Genomic DNA, 24,388 nt, shown 5'->3' with positions numbered 1-24,388 from the left:
TTGAGTAGAAATGTTTTGTTAGTATTTTTAATCAGGAAATTATTATGAAATTGTGAATTTTGTCATCTAGCACCGTTTACTATACATAGCTGCAGGATTTTTTATTACACAAACAAAACAACTTGTATCATGAACAGACCAGGAAAACAGTGATTATTGCTCTGCGGGTGACTTTATTTATTCACAAGTGACAGTATACAGAGGATGATGCAGGTTCCTTTGGATTGCCAATGCCATTTCTATCATAGTTGTGCGCATTATTAACCTTCTGGCTTGGTTTTTGACATTGGCATCCATCTGACATAGGTATCAGTATTTGGGAAAAGGAACAAGTTTGAACAGGTTGGTACTGGGATTTGTTAGTGCAACTGTTACAGTAACTCAGTGTTTGCATTTTGGTTTCAGGAGCTCTACATAAGCCTACAGGTCAGACAGGACACTAGAGGCCAGGCTGCAGGTCAGACCGGTGCCATCTGGCTCCACGCTGATCTTCTTCACAACTCCATCATCTACCAACATAGCATATCTGAAACACAGGAGAAAATACAGGCAGATTTATAGCCAAGAACACACTGACTCGGCTGCACCTACTTTATATATTAGGTTAAGTAAGCACATTGAAAACATTTTTCAACAAACAAAAATACAGTGAATATGTTTGTACTGAAAAGAGTGAAATGTGTCATGAAAATGAAATCATGTCTAGTATTTGTGGTTTTCGGAGTATAATTCTATAAATTATGATGCAATCATCAAGCTCTGCTCCTTCAAGAAAGTTTAATGGCAGAGGTGTTTGCCTGTTAAATTGAAAGAAAAAACAAGACGTTCCATGTCTGCGACAATGTTTGAAATCCCTTGCTCTATAACTCATTAACTACTCTTTCAAGAAGTGTGATAACAAAAAAAAAAAGATCTTAACACATGATACCGATCTGGTATCATAAAACTGAAATGGGTCTTACCTCTTGGATCGCTTGTTCCCAAGTACCTGCACAATCTGATCACTGTCAAGTAACAGGTCAACTGCCTAAGAGGCGGACAGAAAAAAAAGACAGTTCAGAACACAGTCAAATTAAACTTAATTTAAATCCCGCAAATTTAGTTTTACCTTTGTAAACGCTCCAGTGGGATCAGCCAGCATTCGGACCTGCAGAAGATGATAACAGTAAGCTCAAGATTAAAAACATCACTGTGCATTTCGTTCATGTTTAAGTAAGTCTGCTGTGTCATCAACTGCTCTATTCTTAAGCAAGGCCACTCACTTTACAAGACACAAGAATATTATCAGTGACCAGACAACACATGAAGAGGGATCATCTTATCTTAACAGCTACTGGTTAGAGATGGACCAAAATGTTGCGAGTGCAGTTACTTAAGATTCCTAAAAGCCTATATTGTGCACCTTGCCCAGTGTAATATAGTCATGACAAGCATTTACTTTTACCAATAGAATCTATCTGACAGGATTGGCCACCACTTTTTAACATCTGAGATTAATAATATTGTAATCCTCTAAATGATGACATCATGATCTCAGCTTCTATCACAGTTTGTCTTGGTGCAGGTTGTCACAGAAATTGAAATTGCTCACAACACGCAGAAAAAAAAATTGAATTCAAACCTTGCCATCTGTTCCATGCTCCTTTCCCCATGCAGCCATGACAAACGCGTCATTGACTGAAATGCAAGCGACCTCCTGTATGCCTTTGCCCTTCAGGTCCGCTGCCTGCTGCACAAAACCTGGGAGATGGGTCTGAAAGCAACGAGAGAAATACAGTATGAGCTAATGCAAAGAGGATTGTGCACTAGATGCAGCAACAACAGCAAAAAAAAATATGAGATTGTTGACTCAAACCTTGGAACAACCGGGAGTAAAAGCTCCAGGTACAGCAAACAGGACTCCCTTCTTCCCCTTGAAGAGCTGATCCATAGACACCTTATTTCCTGGCTCTCCCTCCTGGACCTCCACTGCAGGGAGTTGTTGACCAACCTGGTGATTTGGGATTGAGAAGCCATTTTAACCAATGTTCATAGTTGTTAAATAAATAGGGACGATATGCACAACACATATATGTAATATAAAAAAGATGTAGGGGGTGTTCAAATAAACCAGTCTATAAGTAGGCCTCTGAGGAACCCCTGAATTGTAGCCTGGTGGTCTGGAGAATGATGAAGAGTAGATTATTTAAATAGTAATACACGCGCTCTTATGCTGGTGGCCACTGGGGGGCGACAAACCACCACATACAACTGTGGGACTCGTTAAAATGGCCGAATGCCTGAACTAAATATAACACTGACATTAATGACACACGTTATCTGAGTACTTCAGAATATTTTAGACAACCTCTCAAACATGATCATTAAACTATAACAATGCTATGCCGCCACATATATTTTAATATCGAAATATTTGTGCGCAGCTGTGAAATGCAGGCACAATGACATATCATTGGCTGTAACTTGACCTCATTCTGCAATGTACATAGTTATACGTTTATGCTTAGCTTACACATCTAGACTAAATTAACAGAACCTATGCAACAGAGAAACTAAGGCAGTTTAATTGTAACTACACAGGCTAGGCTACATATTATCAGTGTCCGAGTTGCCATAGTTAACGGGCACTGGGGCAGCCAGACCACAGTTGTGTAATCTTTGCCAAGTTTGCAGCATTGTGCTACATTCAAATGCAGCCCAGCAGGTGTCGAGGAAGCTGCAGGTACAGTATCCTACGGTACAGTAGTACCGAAAGGACAAACATCTCTACAAGCTGTCATGGCGACCCGACGCAGGGTTTACAGAGGGACAGTTAGCACGGTGAGCTCCAGAGAAAATGATGTTGCCTAGCCAGGGGTCAATAGGACTTAATTCACAGCAAAATACACGGCCAACCGTATTTTAGCATGAACCAGTGTAGCACAAACAGCTAAAGTCAGCTAAACGCACGCGAGTCTCACCTGAATCGGCATTTTAGCGACAGAAGAAGAGTGTATCAGCCTCACGCGCTGGACGACACGGCTGCTCCGGTTGACAGTGGCTGTGATAGAGTGCATTGTTGCCCCGCTGTTTAACTGGCTAGCTTTAAGTAACGGGTCACGGTAGCTCTGGGACACGGTGCGCTGTGTACTGCGTTCCTGCTCTCTCGGACACACCTCTACCTGACTTTAGCGGTACTGTCACTCTAACTTAACTACAATGCTAGTCCCACTTTGAGTTTGGCTGTGGGGACTTAACCTTACCTAGGTTCCAGATTTGGGCCTGCTAAATCTTTTTTTACTGCGCCATCTGCTAGCTAGAAGCCATATGTCTACTGCCTACTGTAGTACTTGCCAAGACTGATTGAAACACCGAAGCTAATACGTTTATTTTATTGTATTTGAAAGCAGCAGGTTGACGAGAGTTATGTTAAAGAAAATTAACTTTTCATGGCTCCTATATCTATTAAGCTAATATTTTATTTATTTATTAAGTATAAAGCAATGGTAAGCTACTCAAAGGTGGAGTAAATGAAAAATAGAAACCTATTGTTTATATTACTGTCTAGCTATTTTAAAGCTAGTGCTAGTTGCACGTCCTTTATTGGTTTATTTCGAGCATGTTTAATACCTAAGCCCAATCTCATTCATTAGTAATACTACACAGATTTGGCAGGATAATGTCACCAGAGGGGAAAGCTTCCAAATCTGTATTCACTAAACAGAGGTTAACACACAAACGCATGGAGGGAAGGAACATGTCTACATGGTGATGGAAACCCAGCTAGTATGGTCAACAACCATATTAAGTTGTATTCTTTTAATAAGTATTTATTTCCCATGCTCAGTTACTGAATGATGTCCGTCAAAGCATTTACGTATACTGAATTGCTCAACCTTTGAAGGACTGTCTCTCATCATCAGTTGCACTGCATGGTCATAAATATTAATCAAGAAGGTGTCTTTATCACACTGTCCCCATCTAACTAGCACACACACACACACACACACACACACACAAATGCACATACATACATATACACAGGGAGAGATGAGGCCAATGATATGTGGTGGTGGTGGTGTGTCCATTTTATTACACAACACAAAGCACCTACAATATTCCACTCCCTGTTGCGTCAGACAGTGGAAGATCTCACTTTTTTCACAGTGATTGTTTGGACATGTTTAGACAAGGACTTCAAACTCTTCAATCTAAATGAAACAAAAACAAACAAAAAAGTAGCCTACACACAAAAATTCACAGCCAATATCACACACAAAAAATAAAGCAGTGTCAACAAACAACAGTAAATTGAGTAAAAAATAGAATTTAATCATTTAAATAGTCTTTCAAAATACAAACATTGATTTGAACTTCTAAATAATATAACGTTTAGTAACTATTCTTCATTATAACTGGCAATGTTAAATGTACACTGTGGCTATACAAGGAAATGTGTGAGGTTTGGTAATTTATTGTATTGCTCATTTATATTAATGCGCACATATTTAATAAAACTACAAATGATGACTGTATAATTTTAACAGTGACATTGCAAATGACCCTGCCTTCACCGTGCCCCACCGTACCTAAAGCATGTTTGCAAATTAAAATCTACCTTTGTGTAAATGAACAAGTTAATATGGAGGAACTTGAACAATTTAGAGAACTATTTGAGTAATTAGATTGGTAAACAAATCCATAGTCCTAACTGTTAACAAAATAAAAGCTGTGTGTTACAATACCTCCACTGTTGTCTAGCTGCATCATTTTCCCTGTTAAACCACACAGACTGTGACACACTTTGTACCATGGGGAATCGTCTAAAGAATGATTGTTGAGCCATATAAACCTTAACATTATGAAAACAAAGGAAGAAATGATCTCAGGTGTTTGCAAAACATTCAGAAAAACCAATATTCAAACTGATAAATCAAAAGATCAACAATTACTTTTGTCTCCACAGGTATTTGGCCATCTGGCTTAATCTGCCTCCTGAGGTAGCCCTCTGTAGCCTTACCAAGCTGCTTAATCTATATAGCAATGTAAATTGATCCCCTAAAATGACAATCGGCTTAAGAAAACACACTACTGCTTACATTTAAATAAAAATAAAAATAGTATTCATAATATCCTGAATGGAAAGCTTAATTTCATTACCAAACCCACAACAATGTCACAATGTTAATAAAATACCCTTAAATCCTAGAAAGGAAAATGTATGAAAAAGCAAGATTCAAGTCTTTACAAATGTCAGAACACTGTAAGCTGCACAAATATCCTAATGGGGAAGTTGTATCACATTTGCTGGCTTTATTATCTTCCACTATAAATTGCATGTTTCCGTTAATTTAAATGGGACTGTACATGGCTAAAAGATTAATGGCCCTTTGGCCACACAATATTTTTTTGGATCTGATTTTGAAATCAGATACCGTAGCCTTACACTGCATGTGAAGCTCACTATGATGACCATTTCTATCGTAAGTATACAAACCTGCTGAACAATGAGTAGGACTTTCAGAAAATTCTCAGAGAGGTTTTCAACATCTAAAAGAAAGAAGTTGCATATGTTGCATTTCTTGTTGTCCTGAGCCCATTGCGCGCACTCACATGTTCAAGTTCAACACAAAGGAGGGATCTAACATTGAAACAAATGAGAGCTTTTATAGAACGTACTTCACTGCTGCAAAAAATGCAGCAAACTCACCATTCACCTATCAATCATATAGGTTAGTGTTAGACATTATAGTCCATAAATCAAACAGGTCTGACCTTTATATTTGATCAACACAGCTGCTGAAGTCAAACAGTGGTGAGATCTAGTGAAGGAGGATAGTACAAAAAAGCAGATGAGGCATATGCATTTTCTTTTCTAACCGCTGTAGTTGCCACACTGGCTTTAATGTCAAAGAGTTGCGAACTTCCCTGATCTCAGTGCAGCTCATTGGTTCGGACTGCATTACGAACACACACGCTTGCATGTATGGAAGCCAGTTTTTTTCCGTCCCAATAAGATTTACATACAACACTGAATATATCAATTTCCAAGTAGAGCATTTCACGAGCACACACTCTTCATATGTGCTCCTGCTGGACTACAGATCGATTGCACAGCCTTTTATAAAGAATCCTGCACCTGCTGTGTACACCAGTGGTTACCAACTCCAGGATTTAACCCCAGAAGTGCTGGTAGTCAGCTCTCTTCGCAGATTTTTCAATTTACTCACTGGGCATCCGTGACCCAATCCAGTCTCTATTAGAAACTAGAATTCATTTTTTTTAAATCAACACTTCTGGGTCCTGAGAGCGGAGAACCACTGACAGACACATACAACTAGATGTCTCACCATTGTATCCACATTTTAAATGTGATGGACAATAATCGAGTCGTTATATTGCTTTTAACATATTGCAAGTAATTCCTATGAATTTGCCTACAACGGCACACTAAACTATAGAATACAAGCACTCCATGTGCATGTCAATCTGACCCTATACTGACTCAAGTCTTTGACCAGATATGTTATTATGGCTTTTATGAGTTGATCTTACATGATTTGAAACAGTTCAAAAGCCATATGATTAAAGTCTTTTCTTGGGTACCTAAATCTTCAGCGGTTATGCAACTGCAGATCAATGCTGTGATGGAACACGTCATGGAAAAAGTTGAAACAGAAGTTTTCTGGCATTCATGATACATATTTGCACTCTTGGATCTTGTAGCCTTTTAGTGAAGTTGGCAGTTACGTACTCTAAATAATCAATTCCCACTTAGGGACATGAATACAAGGTTCCTTTTCTCATAGTCTTTTCCTTTCTTTGTGTAGCTCAGGAAAAAAAGGAAAGGTCCATTCCCTCAATTTTGAATTATCTAATAAAATCTTTCATTCTCACAAACCACTCGTCCACTCTTGAAGACTACATCTCTGTTGGGTCATTCCCTGCATACTCTTTACATGGGCTGCTCTACACTCTAAGGCGAGTCCATCATGGCTTCCAGCATCTCCAGGAATAGTTTGTGCATGGGAACACCACCCCGGGTCTTGATGCTGTAGAAAGTGGTAAGAGCGCGGCCGGCAGTTTGTCGGAGGAGGGGCAATGTTAGAAGGAGGCGTCCAGCCCGCTGGGGGTCGTCCGGGCGCCGCTGACACTCCAGCTCCAGCAGGGCCTGGTGGAGAAGGTCTCGCAGCTTCTGCACCGCATCCATGTCCTCGATGTAAACAGAGTCTGAAGCAAACAGCAGGGGGCGCATGGTCAGGCAATGTGTCAGGGGGTTAACATTTGCTCAGCTTTTGCTACAGAAAGAAAGCCCGTTGCTCAGTAACCAACCACAAATAATAACTAGGGCTGTCAAACGATTACAGTTTTTAATCAGATTAATCACAGGATTCTGTGGATTAATCACGATTCATTTTACCATTCGAAATATGCCCGAAAAATTCGAATTTTCTCTGTATATTGTTGTATGAACGGAAAGATAAATGACAGAAGGTGGATATGTACATTTAAAATGAGTAAGTTTATTCATTGAAAATCCAAATGATGGTTTTAATATTGAAAATAAATTTAAATCAAACTAAAATATATACCTACCACACCATAATTCAATTTGTCTGTCTCTTTACTATGTCTTTGGGCAAATATAGGCTATATAATGGCATTTATTTGGTGAATCTATAGGTTGTGCATTCTTGAATACAACTTGATTACAGTCCGCGGTGTGTGTTTGTATGCGCGACCACGTCCTAGGGGACTGTTCATACAGTATGTGCCAGGAAGCCGACGTTATGTTGATGTCTAATCACACACACCTCTGAAGAGAGTGGACTATGGTTGCGTTCCAAATCGCATACTCTTTCTTTTTTCTATTCTACATACTACATCCAACGATAAAAATAATCTAGTTAGGATGCAGTAGGCATACTATTGGGACATACTTTTCTCTCTTATTTCATCATAACATTGCGCCTTGATCTTGCCTCTTGCTTTTATATCCGTCGCATCCCCGTTTGTTTTCATATGGAGGCTTCGTCGATGTTACGTCACATCATGTGCGCACTGGATTGTGGGTCAGAATCGCCCAAATAGGATGCACTTTTCAACACTAACAATCTTGGCCGCATGAAGTAGGACATCCGGGTACTTCTAACCATCCTAAATCTGGCCACAAGAATCGGGACATCCTAAATCTTTTTTCTGCGTAGAAAGTATGCGATTCGGAACGCAACCAATGTTTCTCCTCCTGTTGCTTCGACATCAACTGCCACCTGCGGCAGTTGATTTTATATACTATCTATGCCCGCAACACAGACGTGGCCTTTAGCGGTTTAAAACACGGCACAGGTTAACGTGCTGCTGTTTGGCTGCGCGCAGCGACTGATCCTGGGTCAGCCACAACGTTAGAGTGACTGTAGTGCAGAGCCGGTGGGATGTACGGGGCGGATCATTCTGCACGTGTTAATTGCGTTAAAAAAATGAACGTGTTAATTCCAGAAATTAATCACCCTGCGTTAACGCGTTAATTTTGACAGCCCTAATAATAACTAACGGCAGCCTTTGTTTACAAAACAATCAGTTCAAGCAGGACATGCTAGATGATCAGCTGTGGGCCGTTATCTTCAATATATCTTTGTGGGATGTCTTCTAAAAGTTATGACTGGCAAACCTGCCACAATTAATAAACTCATTTCTACTCTACATTGTGTGTCTGTAATGGTAGATCTGCTTGCAGAAGACTAGAAGCCATTTAGAAATCCAATTGTCTTGTATTTTGCAGGGGCAGTCACTGCACCTTACACTGGCAATACAAGATCTTTCTCCATGGGCTCTGTGTTGCAGACATACACCTAATCCCATCAAGCTATAAGGAAGGACAGGAGACACTTGTCTGCCCCCTTTCCGCTAATCTGCGGTTTTTGTTGTACCAATGCCACACTAAGCAGTAAGACCAGGACTGATTATAACCAGCTATCTAATGCTGCGACAATACGACTCGGAAGTAGAGGATTTCCTAGGTGTAATTTCCAATATCCGACCTAAAAGCATTCCAGACTACTGGGAAGTCGTATTTCTTTCAACCTACTACTAGGAAAATACGTCTGGAACACCGTTTAAAGTCGGAGTTCCTACTCGTGATCTGGGAGCATATCCATCTACCCCGACATTGAGGTCTGATGTTTAATTACAACGGACAATTTTCCACTTCCGAGACGTATAGACCGCAGCATATGTATGGGGAGACATAAAAACACAACTGTAGATTATACTAATACAATACATTGTATTGCACCAATCAAATAGTGGTTAAAAGTCTAAAATAATTGTGTTATTGTATTATTAAGATTTCCCCCAAAATTGTTAGTGGAGGTGGTAAGTCCTGCCCATTAAAACGTATTATGGTTAGGGTTTTCTCTGATGTCGGTGGAGACAATCTTAATTTCTTACAAGATGGGGTGACTACACTATAAAACGTTGAAGTAAACTGATGTGATCAGTACCACTTGAGAACACTTTTGGGCAATTTCATTATGGTCTAAAACAAAGCACACTACTGTTAATAGTGCTTTACTATTAGTTTGAAACTAGTTCTATGATATGCAAGTAAATGTTGGTTTGTCAAAATGCAGAGTACAATCTATATGTTTGCATAACGGTTTAAATACACCAGTGTAAGTACCTGAGTTAGTGAGTGCGATGGCTTTTAGCATGACAAATTCTTCCCGGTCCACGTTGAGTGATCGGAAACGGCGAGCGAGTTGACTGATTGCTGCGTTTAGCTCTGTCAGTCCAGCAACACGTGACATCTCCTCATCCAGGACGAAATCCTCTGCGAACACCACCTCGTCCTCACAGCTGAGCGAGCGGTAGGCTACACCCAGCACCAGCACCTCCAGCCACACCGACTGCAGCACGGACATCTGGTCTGCCAGGGACAGTGACAGGAAGCCTGCAGGGGAGTAGACAGACACACACAGAGGAATTTAAATGCAGATGAGGCAAATAGGTTGACATTTTGTGGTTTCAACTGACACAGCAAGCCCTGGTCCCATTTCTTTAGAGTAGCAAAATAATGGGCGACTTACTGTAAGCAGCTGGTGACCCAGCTCTGGATGTTATAATAATAATAAATCTGATTTATTTATATAGCGCCTTTCATTAAAACCAAGGATGCATATCAATTATAACAGCAAAGCACTGCAAAAGTTCAACATCTTTTTAATTTTGTTGTACCTATAAAATACGCAGTTCTGCCATCAGAGGTTGACGCAGGCCATTTATAATGATCAGTATTCTACTCCAGTAAAAATAAATCAAGTCTGTTGCTTGAAAGAAACAGTGGACCACAACATCTCTTCCACTGCTGCCAAGGCATCCCTGCATTCCCCATCTCTTACCAGGAATGTGTTTGGCCCAGCCGATGATGACGACCAGTTCTCGGTCGGCGAGGTCACAGAGGGTGGTGAGCGTGCGCTGGGCTGTGTCGGGCTGCAGAGGGTCAGGCATGGCAAATAACTTCTCTGGCTCGGCCACTAAGAGGTGGGACACGATGATGTTGGAGGAACCTGTAGACAGAAATCAAACCATGGATTAATATGATGCACAAATCGAACTTGCAGTGTACAGTACAGTGCACCTTAGACTGACTGATACCTAAATGATCAACTCTGTAATCACTCTTTTTACTGCACTGTATTCATGCTTTAAGTTCCCTTATCTCTATTTCAAATATAGGCTTTAAATCTGTCTCCTTATTAACAGACATTATTATAAAATTAAATAACCATTTTGGCTTCAAATAACTCCTCAGATAGATTAATGTGAGTCAAGAGCTCCGAGTAAGACTCCGACTAAATATTTGCACTTTAGCACAGTTCCAGTATTTCATTCGAGTATTGCTGACTCAATAAGTCAGACAAAATCAGACAACCACTTTTAGGCAGTAGAGGGTGCCGTTTTCTAATCAATTACAATAGATTGAAACATTCTATGTGTTTCTTGTGTCTTATGCTCTGGGCATCTCATTTTGCCCACCAAGCATATGTCTTATATTGTGAGGAACACTCAGCGTCTCAGGTTAAAAAGAGAGAAAGTGTTCAACTCCAAGCTGATAGACCTCCTTATCTCTACCTTTGATTCAGAAGTGCCCCGTGGTGGGCTCGCTAAGATTTGTTTGTCTGTGATGTTAATTGGCTGAACACAGCTGCTGTTCAGTTTTATGTAGATTGTCAGAACATAATCAATTGACGACTGATAATGTGTTGCCGGGCAACTTTCACTGCAGAAAAATCAAATAAATAAAAACCCATTTCCAGCTATGATAGGTCATTTTCATATACTGTATAGTTAATGTGTGGGTTGATTGCACCTTTCCAGATTGAAACAGTCTTTCAGCTCTGAGTGATAAGTTAAAATGTGTTATTGAGCCACTTTTCATCACATTAGCACACATTGGTTATGGAATGGTATTATACCAAGTGATGGATGATTAGACAGTAATGTAAATCCCACCTTTTTCACTCTCCTTTGTCAGTGGTAGAGGGGCACTCTGGTATGTTGCATTCTCCACTTCTGGGCGCCTTTTGTATTTCTGCCTTCCCCCTCTGACCCTGTCGAGACGAACTCCTGTATTGGGGGGAAAAATGCATCATTAAGATCAATGCCAGAAAAACAAATCTACCATATTGCAAAGAGTAGAATAAAGACTTTTCAGATATCACATCAAAGGGCTTCTGCACAGCATGAACACTCACCCTCTTTCAGCATGCCTACTTTGAGGCACTTGGTGAAGCGGCATGCCTGACAAGCCTTTCTGCGCCTCTTGGTGATCTCACACTCATTCGATGCTGGACAGCTATATTCAATGTTGCCTTTAAAGAGGAACAGAAAATATCGTTATAACCGTTCGGATTTTTCAGGTACAGTTACACCAATCTACTGATTGAAAACAACACAAGCTAACCTATCCACTAAGTTTCCCCACATACATACAGTATAATAACTGCAGAGTGGTCATGGTTTTAGTTTAACAGACCAGTATAAACCAGACAGGGTGGTTGTCGGGACAGTGTACCGAAGCGTGTTAAACAATAACACTGTTAGAATGTGATGTGGGCCCCTAGTCACTCAGTCATAATTTTCCCCTAATGAGAAGACTTGGGATGTTGGGACTCTTAACTGGTTCTGATTGGTAACAAATGGATATTTTATTTGGTTGGTACCAGTTACAATTAAATAAATAAACAATTAATAAAAAAAAAAACATTATTTGAGTGCCCTACATTACAACTATACCAGCCCTCACATAGGTGTAATACACTTCCTGTTTGTCAGCACTAAAATACATAAATGTTCATAATGAGTTCACAGAGGTCAGCAAGGCAAGAACACTACAATATAATTTAAAGGTATAAGGAGCATTTTAGACTTAATAAAAAATGTCTATGATAAAATCAAATTATATTCAACTTCTGTATACATTACTATATCTAATTGGTAATTTATAACTACCTTTACGTAGCTGTTAGGTCGGTCTGAGTTAAATAAAAGCCCTTAATGGAATACATAGTGTGCAGCTGTGTGTGAAAAAAAGAATTGCAGATAATCTGAAATATTATTTGATAATTTGTTGCTCAGACGTTGGTGGTCAATACTGGTCAGTGTCATACAAAAGGCTCCACATTTGACATGACAGTACTCCAACAAAATGTAATTTCAGAAGGCGTGAGAGGAAAACACTCAAACATCACACACCTTGGATGGTTCTCTTGAAGAATGCTTTGCAGGCCTCACATGACGCCACACCGTAGTGGTAACCCGAGGCCACGTCCCCACATACTAAGCACAGCCTCTTGGGGAGAGTGCTGAGAGCGTACTTGCATCGGCCTGCTCCATTTCCAGTGGAGCCCTCCTCCGCCCCATCACCGGCCTCGTCTTTGAAGTGGCAGCGCAGGGCCGGCGTGTAGAGTGGCGGGGAGTAACGTTTAACACCGTCCCCTCTGATTCCACCACCTCCACTCTGAGAGGAGTCAGAGGACGCTCCACCAGGGCTGGTCCGGCCTCCACCACCCCCCTCTGGACTGCTCGGTTCTGCCTTTATGTAGACGTCTGGCCGACGCTCCCTGGAAGACATGATGTCTGCAGGGGAAGGAATAAACAACAAAGAAAGGGGGAAAATAAATAAATAAAATCACACAACCTTTTACCTTACATCTTGAAGTAAACTAAGCCTTTAAACTATCTTCATGCTATCTGATAAAGAAAAAAAGGGCTTTTACTAACAGACATGGCACAGGTCAGATTACGTTCATGTATTAGAAAAAAAAAATGCAATGTGATATTTTCAGATTGTTGTATCTCTGCCTACTTGAAAAGAATCATAACTTTCATCTACGCAGATTGGCATTTCCATAATGACAATCACTGCAGTTCTCTGATGCTGTCAGAATGGACTGGATTTTGCATAATCAGCAGGCTAACATCACTAAAGGAATTGCATGTTCCCTCTCTAGTTTTGTCCCTGTGCTGTGTGTACAATTTTCCCCTCAGTTAGGCGTTTTGAGCCATCAGTAACAACTTAGATTCACCAAACCAGAAACTGTCACGTCTAAAATAAAACCATACCAGCCCCCACAGTGCAAAGTCTTTGTGTGCGACATTACTAAACATTAAAATAGTCAAGGTGACAGGATGAAGGTCGCTGTGCTCATGATGTACAGTGACCAGACACATAACTTGTAAGAGTACTGCAGCAACCTGCGTGTGTCTGCCAAAGGCTGTCTAGTCTGTAATTCTTTAATTTAATTACAGTGTGGTAAATACCTTGCAATGATGTGTGAAGTATGCATCGAAATACAAGGACACAAAAGGCTCATGAGTCCAAAATCATAGTTAATGTGTATTGCACCCATACAGAATCTGTGTGATAGCATGCAGCTCTGCAGAGGACAGAAGAAGTTTCAAAACGGCCACTTTTCAACCAATGTTTGTCTTTAAGTCCATAGGAAAATGTCTCCTCCATCACAATAAGAGTGACACAACATACAAATATTCCTCAGTTTCAGCATCATTCAGTCAGTATATAAGTGCAAGATTGCCACAAATGTGAAAATCAAACTGCAACAAGCTTCCGACAGTAAAATAAAAACACAATTTGTTTTCCTCCAGGGAGTTTTAATGCCAACTGTTATGGTTATTAATGTCAATAATACAGTGCAGCCGGTATAAGTAAGATAATTATCCAAAAGCAGTCTAATCTCTCTATATATCGAAAAAGGTATGAGTCAGGAGGTTTCTTGCATTCAAGTAACTTTCACTAACATACGTGGGTGAAAATGTACAACCACTTCTCTGCCTGCACAGTCCAAATGATGGTAATTATTAATTCAGAACGTAGGTGTATCACTCCTGTAATTACACCCCTATACAGACACCCAGTCAGTGTACTGTGTAGCCAAACAAAGGCAAATTATTCATGTTTGGTTACACTGTCAGTCTTAGCTAACGATGATAGACAAATAGGTTCTGCTGCTGTTAAGTTGACTTTATCATCAGCACTCCAAGGGACCAGACAAAAGGGTGAAAAGGGAACAACAGGGCAGAGTAATGGAGTGTTGTGTGTGACACGTCTGTGTGTCTGCAGAGCCTTACTTGCACAATTGTGCTCTTGTTCCAACCCAATAGTTGACTGAGAGAGGACGATGGGATGAGATCTCTGCAGCCTAAATAGCCTCAATCCAGTTAAGACCTGAAAGTGACTTGTCATTTCCTCGCGCACACACACACACTGGAAATCCTTTGCAATACCATCCCCTTTTTTCCCTCTCATTCACAGCTGGGTTAATATTCCAGTTTCAGTTATTTTCAGAGATGCATTGCTTAGGGCTGGTTCAAAATGCTGCAATCTCTCGCCCTGCCCACAATGACAACAATACAAAGTCATATGTTCTGTACACATTACTACGGGTCACTAACCTGATTAAATACATGTATGGGTGTTTAGTCTTATTAAAAGGTGGAGTCAGCGATTCTGGTGAAGGATTGTTGTCAAAATCGCTTTTTTGTCAAAAGCAGTAAATATCTCCTTACAATCATCTACCTGAATCTGTAAAAACAATACCGTGTTAATACACAGACTAAGCTCTGTAAATGGGCATGTTGCTAGCTACGGTGGGCCACTTTGTTTACATACCAGTTTAAAGAGCCTTGGCTGTGTATTAACATCAGATTTATTCAGCGCACAAACAGTACGGACAAGTGGAGGATTGTGATGAGTTATTCACTGATTTTGACAAAAGTGATTTTGACAACACCTGTTCTCCATAATCGCCGACTTTATTTGCCTTTTTGTATGTAATGTTAGAGTTAACATTAAATTACATTGAATTCGGTGCAATTGAGTAATATGGATAGATAATTATTTTTCCTGTTTTACCTTCATTTTCATTTTCACTCCAGGAAATAAAACACTGACATGCAAGTCTTTAAATACGAGCTCAGTCCTGTCCTTTGGTGTATGTCAATCTGCAGGACTGTGAATATATGTTATTACTTGTTTATCGCAACAAAGAAATGAGCAAGCCTCTACAGACAACTTAACACCCAGGTCCACTCTGTCCTTTTGAATGGATCCTCCTAAATGTGCATAGAAATCTGATTTGAAGGTACGTCATCAACGCTCTTCAATTCCGGGCTCAAGACCCAACAAGTCAAAATGAACAGGGAGGAGGATCTCATTGTGTTGACGTCAGTTCCTGGATGTGGCAATCTCACAGTGCATGTGCTGTAACATATACACAATACAATATGTATTATAGGGAAATAATATGGTTTATGGTATGTATAGTTTAGATTGAGACTTGTAGCTGTCAGCCTGAGTTCATCACACTAAGTGAAGAACTTCAAACGTGTGCCACGTATCACTTATTGCAAACCAATTATGCCATTATCATATTTATTGCTACTACAGATAATCAACATACAGTATATCAGGCCTAGCTGGCAGTTAACACGTTCCTTGGAGTTTGCCCCCCCTGGATTTGATGGTAGCTCTGTTTGGCATGCATCAAGGAGGAGGGGGGTACAAACCTAGCCTGTTTAAAGTTTAGTTTACTTGGACTGAGATTACAAGCTCTGGAAGTGGTTCAGCCAATAACATCAGTACTAGTAGCCTACATGAGATAATCAAAATTAATCCGTTTTTGCACAGATTTGTAGCAGACAATCAAGTATCCCTAATCCCTGTGCACCTCCACTGGTCAACTCCACATCTGCTTCAGGCAAATGAGGAACAAAAAAGGAGGCGATAATAGCTGTGTTGGTACTACTGGTTTAATTAAAACTGGTTGAACAGTTTATAAAAACAACTGAGGTTGTCCACAATGCTTTGTTATGTTATTCATTTGCCACATAAACGTGTCGTGTGTACAGTAAACTCATGTAGCCTATCAGCATGTTATGAGTAGTGTTAGCATTAGCCTCAACCGATTACGATAACTGTTGGTTAGCTGCCCCCGGCTAAGTGAGCTAGCAGTGGCTAGCGTTAATCCTGCCTGACCAGCTCTCTCCTCCTGGGCCCCATGTTTATTTTTGTCCCTCTAACCCGGGCGAGGCTGCATCTTACCTGAGAACGGAGACTAGTACGCACTTAAGCTTCTCCACGGGGCGATATCATGGCACAGGTTTTGGCCGAAACACTCGGGTTTCCACAGTGCCAGCGCCTGCTAGCTCGTGTCGTATGTGTGTTGTGTTGAGATGGGCCGGGCTACACTCGCCTTTACCTAACACTGTTATGCTAAGAGCTTCTAGGTGAGTATGGACGGCTATGCTGTGGCTTAAACACATTAGGTCACGGAGGACTGTGGCTCTGCAACACAGATAACAGAAACTGTTACCCAACCAAAGCAGCTTTCATCATTGCTTGACTGCCAAACTAACTGAATATTAGTAGCCTACACGTTAAATTATTTAATAAGCGTGTATGTCATACACTATCCTGCACTAATTTTAGAGTTTATAAGATAAAAAACCGTATCTGACATTTGGGAAATATGTCCAATCCTAATTGTACACTTGATATAGGCTAGGCCTATAATAAGCCGACTGGTAGGGTCATAAATGGACCTTCTATCAGTGTTATTAGCCACAAATCAAAAGTGTTCAATCATTATACATGACAGACTACAAAAGAGAGTTTGTGTTAGGCCTACCTATGGTGAGTGGTATTAATATAATTGGTGTTCCATGCATCCGGCATCCTGTTGTGTTGTGTGAGGCACAAGTTCAAATCTGTGCAGAAAGCTGCACACAGTCAGCCTCCCAAAAAACTAAGAACTTCACAGGTGGGGCATCATCATGGCCCCTCTGACTGAGACATGGACCACTCCTCTGTCATCACACTTGAGTTTGGACACTCTCACAATGGATGGTACTATTTAATGTGTGAGTAATCCTCTGACCCCTCTGTACAGTAGGTCTACTTATTCATCATTTATCCTTTTGGGACATGCAGGGCAATCACCTCCCACTATTTCAAAAGGTCTGTGATCTGCTCGATTGCAACAGAATGAAGCACACTGCGCTATCGCAAGCCACTTGTGACACTTTTTGGATAGTGAATTGATAAGCCTTTAGTTTTTTGCCGTTTCTCTCTTTGGCCCTCAGAATTTCCTTAGAGATAAATAAAGTATCACTCTATCTACGGGTATTTTCTGAAGACGTTAACGCTGCCAGATAAAACTGAATTGTGAGGTGGGTGGGCTTATGACACAAGTAACAGACACAATCCTAGAGGGAGAGCATAGCATAATATTTCATCAACATAAAAAGTGATGTGAAGACAGATTACCTGTTTTTGCTGGACAGGAGTTTGAAGCCTCTATATACAGTATTTGTGTGTGTGACTCCCGGTGGTGGCTCAGTGTATTGCTTTGGGATGAAGTCTGCAGTTCTCAGGACACCTGCAAAGTAAGCAAAAGGTGAGTGCCGCCGCCACATAACTTACAGCCAAAGTCCCTTTTCATGTTCCCACCGGCAGTTTGTCATTTTAATGGTTACATACTCTCCAGTCTCGTAATAACCACAGTGTCAGAGAGCTAGTATTAGTTCATATTACATTATTAAAAGCCTCCTAGCAGAAACAGCAGTGCCAATCTTCACGTGTACCGGAGAAAACCTTCCCCTATGGTACGTCTTATGTATAAACGGAACACTGACGTTTTTTCCTTTACAAAAGACATATTCCACTGTATCTATCCAGATTTCTCTGTGCTGCTCGAGTACCCTCCCCCCTTACGCTGCGTGACACACTCCAAAGGTCACAGTCACAGGAATGCTTGAAGGACAGACAGAGTAAAGCCAACACCTTGTCTCTCACTCATACAAAGTCATAAGCTGAAGTTTGGCGATAGATAGCTCCCTGTAAATAATTAAAGCGGCTGTGTATTAATAAACATTAATGAATTAAGCAGTCCAAAGGACACTTGAGTGTTAATAATATGACTGTAGATTTGTAGTTACTTTAAACTGTAATATGCAGAAACCAGCTGTCATGTTATTTGGAAGTGATCACAACTGACAACTTTATTTATTCATTTTGAGTAATATTTCAAAGAATATGCTTCTTTTAAATGAAAGAGGCATGGATATAGATTATTTTATTAGAGCAAACAATTAAACAAATTGGCATAAATCCCGAAATTCCCTGGAGCTGACAATTGTTATTCCTCAAAACACATACTGCCCATAAATGAAAAATCATAAGTCACAGCACATGAAGCATTCCTTCCTTTATCTTTAGAGGCTTTAAAGCTGTCTTATCATACTTTTGTTAGTGCGGTCTTTGACACTGATAGTGCATCACACTGACACACTGTACATAAAAACTCAGTTTGAGCCTTTTAAATGCGGCGCACTGTGGAGACGGCGAGAACGGCACCCAGGGGTGACCTTGCCTGCTGATTCTTGGACCGGTGAAAGGTTAATTGCCATAGTGGATTATGCCTTCAAATCAGTGACCTCAATCCTGGTCCAGCAGCAGGCTCGGTGACTTGCAGAGTTCAGTGTGTTAAAACCGGACAGAAGAATGACTCGGGGGCGCGGGGGTTGAAAATAAAGATAGCCTGCATATAGAAATGTAAAGTGTGTAGGGATGTTATATTTGCCCTAATAGGACTCGCCTTTTTTGAGTTTAGACGACATGCAGCGAGCCATAATGAGGACATTTATCAGCTGCATTGTATTCCACCACGGCTCAGCATTCTTGATGCACTCAAGAAGTGAACGTGCATCCCGTTTATGAAGACGTAGTGGGGGGTTTATCGACGTTTGAAGCATTAGCCCATTGCATGTAACGAGTTTAATAGCATTTATTTACGTGTGAATCAGACCTTAGTTGACGACCGGGGTGTTACCCGGGACACGAAGCTTGTGCTGCAAATTATTACACAATGTATTAAATATTTATTCAGCGGCTCGTGCCCCTTCCCCCGATAACGTGGCCACGCGAACTTAGCTCTGCCAGGCGAATCGTGCATGCACGTCAGGCTACCGTTAAGACAGCTGACATCTCCGCAGACAGAATAATAATAACACGATTTTTTAAAACGCTCGACAATAGCCCAAACCCCACTGAATGCTGCTCTGCATCTGCGTTGTACGGCAAAGAAAATGTACTTACTGAGAAATGTAAAAACATCGCAGGGTTGTTGTGTGTGTTTTTTAAATCTGAAGTCAGTCAAGTCTTTGCGACTGGCAAGTCCACCGTCGGTTTATCCGGCTCAACGGCGCTGTCCAAGCTGAGCAGGGGTCCTCACATCGCATCACTATCGTTACCGGATAATAAGGTGATAACAACAGTGTCTTATCCGCCAGCTCGGGCTCCGTACACTGGTGTTATAATTTGTCGTCTTCGGCTGCCACCACCGAGGTTGTAGTTGCACAGTAGCGTCAAGATTTACAAAAATGACACCGCACCATCCGGTCTGCTACAGGATTTCACAATAAAACTTCGTGTCGACTCAGATAATTTTAACTCTCCCCGAGGAAGGCATATTCTGATACAATCTGAGTGATTTAATTTCTTACTACCTGAATATGCAATATACTCCCCGTAATAACACAACTGCTAAATGTACCAAAGTGAACACGAATCGCTCAAACTAAATAACTTCCGGTGGTTGCCCCGCTAGCTTAACAGAGCTCGGTGACGTAGGCCCCTGTCCCGTGCCTTATCTCCTCCCTTTGCCCAGTTTGCGTCCGCTGTGTCTCCGTTACGTCCACACGCACCTTCCACCAGCGTCATCAGCATTATATTCAGGGCCCGCAACTCGTGAGGAAAAAAATACTCGTCATGACAGTGTATGTTAATCCCAGTGTAATATGTCTACAAATCATACCCAATATGGACATTTTCTTAAAAAAGCAACAAACAAAAAACACAAAAAAATTAAAAAATCACGAAATTCCCATAGAAACAAATACTATGGCTATTTCATGCGTTTAAACGTAAGATCCCTTTTTTACCTTGTCTTGTCTGAATTTTGTTTTTAGCATTAAAAACAAAAAAAATACAATAGGCAACATTGGGCTACAGTGATTGTTATGAAGATACTTTTTTATTACTGCTGCAGGAAGAATCAAAAGAGTATAGGCTGCATGGCTTCTGCAGCAGCACACCTCTATGGAAAATGTAGTCATGCTGTCGATCTTGTGACGCTGACCCGGCTCACTCCACCGGCTACACAGTTTGGACAGGAGCCAAGGAAGAGGAGATCAGGGGATCACTCCAATGGGATAATCAAGGGATAGTGGTTTAAGCGGGGGGGGGGGGTGGGGGGGGGGCATCCTACAATTGTGCCAGATGCGCTATCAAAAATAATATTCAGAGTAACTTTGTCATTAAACATCTCATGAGTAGCCTATAAATATAAATAGGCTATCACCAGAGATTTGTTTCATATGATAGCTAGGCCTACTGACTTCTTAACCTGCTTTTCCTCGAAATAGGCTGCCCAGCATGCCTGGCAACAGCTGGCACGGAGAGAAGAGAAGTTGTCACAGAAGAGTTGACAATCGCGTGCACTATGATTTAAAAAGGAAACAGAAAGAGCACATTGGATCTGGAATGAAAAAGAAACCTAGCCTAGTTGGCAACCGTTCGATGAAGCTAGACAGGAGCATAATCTGGCAGTAATTAGAGTCTGTTTAAACCTATAAGCGCTACACTAACACTTGCGTTCCCGCAGCCGTGTCAGGAGTGCAGGACAGCCGAGTGTGTCTGTGTCTTTGTGTGTGTGTTTGTCTTGATGTTGTCACATGTATGCTGCCGGCTGGGCTCGGGACAGGGTTTTTTTTTCGTGGTGCGCGCATGAGAGGAAAAACTGACGGCAGTGTCCTTGCGACCTTGAAGCAAGGTCATTCCGTCTCTGCTGCAGACACTGCAATTCTGCGGAGCTGCATCACACTGCTGCAGACTCTGCATTCACATCCTTTTTAGAGGCGAGACCCGGCCGTGCCACGTTCATTAGATTTGGGCAGAATCCGACAAATTGTAATTTTGATAGAAAGATTATGTTTGGGGGGGGGATTGACTGTATTATTAGAGCATCGTGAGCACAGCTGTCCTGCACATGACAGCTTGTAGTCGCTTATGGTTATGTGTACGAGCCATGTAGAGAGCTAAGGAGTGGAGTGGAGGAACACTCTGAATGCCAGTCGGGGTCCCTAGGGTGCTCCTTACAGCAGGTCGTGACCTCAGACAGGTGTAACCCCGCTTCCCCTCCCCCCACCACACACACACACACACACACACACACACACACACACACACACACACTTCAGCCCTGTGAATACCAAGTAAACCATTGTGCCTGTGGTACACAAATAGCACTGGGCACTGCATCGGTGGGTCATAAAACACATTGGATCACTATGGGATCATTATTAGTTGCATAAAGTGGACTCCATTCTTATTTGGATTGGACTAAACAGCACATTGGTCTCTCCTGGTCCACAGGTGAACAACCAGATGACTTGATCAAATGGATGAACATGGGACTTGAGTAAATCATGAAAGGTAATAAAGCTGAACAACAGAAAAATGTAATATATGTGTTACATGTATGCATGCTGTTACTTATTACGCTTGTACTTACTTACTCATTACGGACTGTGAAGCCCACTGAGGCAAGTGTTTTTTTTGTGATATTAGGCTATATAAATAAAAGAAGATTTTATTTTATTTGATTAGGCCTACTTATTACTTACTGCATTTATACTATATTTATAATTTATAGTGCACTCTAAAACAGCTTGCTACATTTACACTTTTGGGAGTGTCGGTCCACTGAAATGACTAACTCCATAAGTGTGTAGAGGTTTGATGGACTAAGTGCTCATTTGTTAATTAGATAATGTCCCCATCATGGAGCAGCTGCAGGATTTGTCTCTAAACGACACTGTCACTGCAATCTGTCTCTCTGTCACTCAGCTGAAGGAAATACGCGCGCAAACCCAGAACGTGTGAAATTGTAGAAATAATATATTTTGTGGAGCATCTATATGTTGGCTTTTCCCTTTAACATCCAGGTCAGCAGTGTGTAGCCTACATCAGCACTACAACCACCAGCCATTATTTGTCCTCTGGTGGCAGTGCAGGGAAACTGCAGCGAACTGTGTACTGATGACGTTATAGCAGCTGAGTGTGTGTCCTCCACTGAAAGGTCACCCACTGCCACAGCACATCATCCCTGCCTGCTGACTTCCTGATCGCAAAGCCAGAACTGCTGCCTTTTTCTTTTTTACATATCCTGCAGCAAAGTGTCACATTTCCTAAGGGTAGATATATAGATGAACACTCACCTGCATTTCTTTTTTTTTCCTTTTTTTTTGTTGCTCCTTTTAAAAACATTTGGCTAGAGAGACAGAAGGCATACTACAATCTGTCCCATTTTAAATCATTAAAGGGGTCACTAACAAACAAAAGGCAAGTCTATTTAAGTCAAAGACCTTGGACATATGGAAGTATACATAAATCAGTCTGGGACCCCTTGGTCTTGGTCAATAAATGTGTCAGTGTGTGCCATCTGCTGGTTATGTCAGGGATATATAACAGCTGCATTCATTTACTTAGAGATAGAGAGGGTGATCTGAATTAGTAACTTTAATTCATTTATATGGTTTATTCTTATTTTTTTATGAGTTTTTCATTTTTTCTTAAAATAAGGCAAAAAATGAACTTCAGCATTTCCCCCCCCCCCCCCCCCCTCCCACTGCTGCATCATGTTTGTTCTTGGTGCCATATTCGGATTGAAACATCAAGGTAGAGTTACCAGCCAGTATCACTTACCTGGATCAATTGAGTGGCAACAGAACATGCTAAAAGGGCTATGTTGATGACTTCAAGGGCATTTATACAGTACCTCCATGATACATACTGTACATTTCAAACCTGCCGCATATGCCCAACTTGTCTCCACCAATGTCAACTATGTTTTTAATTCTCAACATAAAATTACAAGACACTTTCCTGATGCTCACGAAATAAGGCCTGTTTTTCAATGTCCTGCCGAAACTCTTAGAAACATCTAACGACCTTTAGAAAAAACTAGCAATGCATGGATCAAATCAAATTAAAAGCATAGGATTTCTTTCTTTCTCTTAGTTAGTCATTTTTCATGCAACTACGTAGTCCACCACTTTGGCCCAGACTGAAATAATGGCTATTTAGCAAATGTTAGCATCCTAACACGCTAAACTTAGGAAAATTAAAATGGTAAACATACTGTAATACCTTTTAAACATCAGCATGTCATTGTGAGCCTTGTATGACGTTAGCATGATGACATAAGCATTTCCATCAAATCAGAGCTGTGACGAGGTAAAGCCTCACAAAACCACCAGCATGGCTAGAATCACTTCATCTTGTCACTCTAAAACATGTGATTACTTTTTGTCTGAATATAGAAACTAAATAATACTAAAAGTCCTTTCTAAACAGCTTCCAAAATAAGCATGATTACCCAAAATTACACTAGATATCTTTTAGCTGATGCTTTTATCCAAAGCGACTACCATTACGTGCATTCAACCATGGGGGTACAAACTCAGAACAGCAAGACTCTTGTTAGTACATTAGCTTCATCATCATCTTCTTAGCCAAGGTGGAGCCAGAATAGATGTGATTCTAGCCTAAGTAAGATGTCTACACACCTACACCCTTCAAATATCAAGGTCGTTATTGGATGGAAATCGTGTTGGTGTTTAAACCTAAGATTAATAGACATGGACATATAGTCCCCAGTTGCATCCTAAAAGAGGGCTAATGGTGCCACCAAGAGGTGTGGGGCATGTTTTAAGCTTAGCAATGTGAGCAGCACATTTTCAAACAGGGCAGGCCCATATACTGTATGAC

The 24,388-nt window shown here is 41.0% G+C and overlaps 2 protein-coding genes across 4 annotated transcripts; both read right to left on the bottom strand.

Annotated features, from left to right (window-relative positions):
* Window positions 1-161: 161 nt before the first annotated feature.
* prdx5 (peroxiredoxin 5) lies at window positions 162-3,275 on the bottom strand. The gene is made up of 6 exons (XM_080040644.1): window positions 2,961-3,275; window positions 1,856-1,990; window positions 1,622-1,753; window positions 1,109-1,147; window positions 963-1,027; window positions 162-526 (listed from the first exon to the last, which is right to left on the bottom strand). Exons 1-6 carry the CDS (start codon window positions 3,054-3,056, stop codon window positions 421-423), a joined length of 573 nt encoding a protein of 190 aa, XP_079896770.1. The 5' UTR covers window positions 3,057-3,275; the 3' UTR covers window positions 162-420.
* Window positions 3,276-4,091: 816 nt separating this feature from the next.
* esrra (estrogen-related receptor alpha) lies at window positions 4,092-19,860 on the bottom strand. Of its 3 annotated transcripts, XM_080041391.1 has the most exons (8): window positions 19,655-19,860; window positions 17,825-17,936; window positions 12,733-13,116; window positions 11,733-11,849; window positions 11,491-11,604; window positions 10,377-10,544; window positions 9,659-9,928; window positions 4,092-7,209 (listed from the first exon to the last, which is right to left on the bottom strand). In XM_080041391.1, the coding sequence occupies exons 3-8, from the start codon at window positions 13,109-13,111 to the stop codon at window positions 6,956-6,958; spliced, it is 1,302 nt and encodes a 433-aa protein (XP_079897517.1). In that variant the 5' UTR covers window positions 13,112-13,116; window positions 17,825-17,936; window positions 19,655-19,860; the 3' UTR covers window positions 4,092-6,955. The 3 variants fall into 3 exon arrangements, with proteins under 3 accessions (XP_079897517.1, XP_079897518.1, XP_079897519.1); XM_080041392.1 differs by lacking the exons at window positions 17,825-17,936; window positions 19,655-19,860 and adding an exon at window positions 16,601-16,727; XM_080041393.1 differs by lacking the exons at window positions 17,825-17,936; window positions 19,655-19,860 and adding an exon at window positions 14,629-14,636.
* Between the last annotated feature and the right edge of the window lie 4,528 nt (window positions 19,861-24,388).

Source organism: Ammodytes marinus (assembly GCF_949987685.1).
Source record: "Ammodytes marinus genome assembly, chromosome: 14".
Taxonomy (NCBI): Eukaryota; Metazoa; Chordata; class Actinopteri; order Uranoscopiformes; family Ammodytidae; genus Ammodytes; species Ammodytes marinus.
This window is presented reverse-complemented; position numbering and strand designations above follow the sequence as displayed.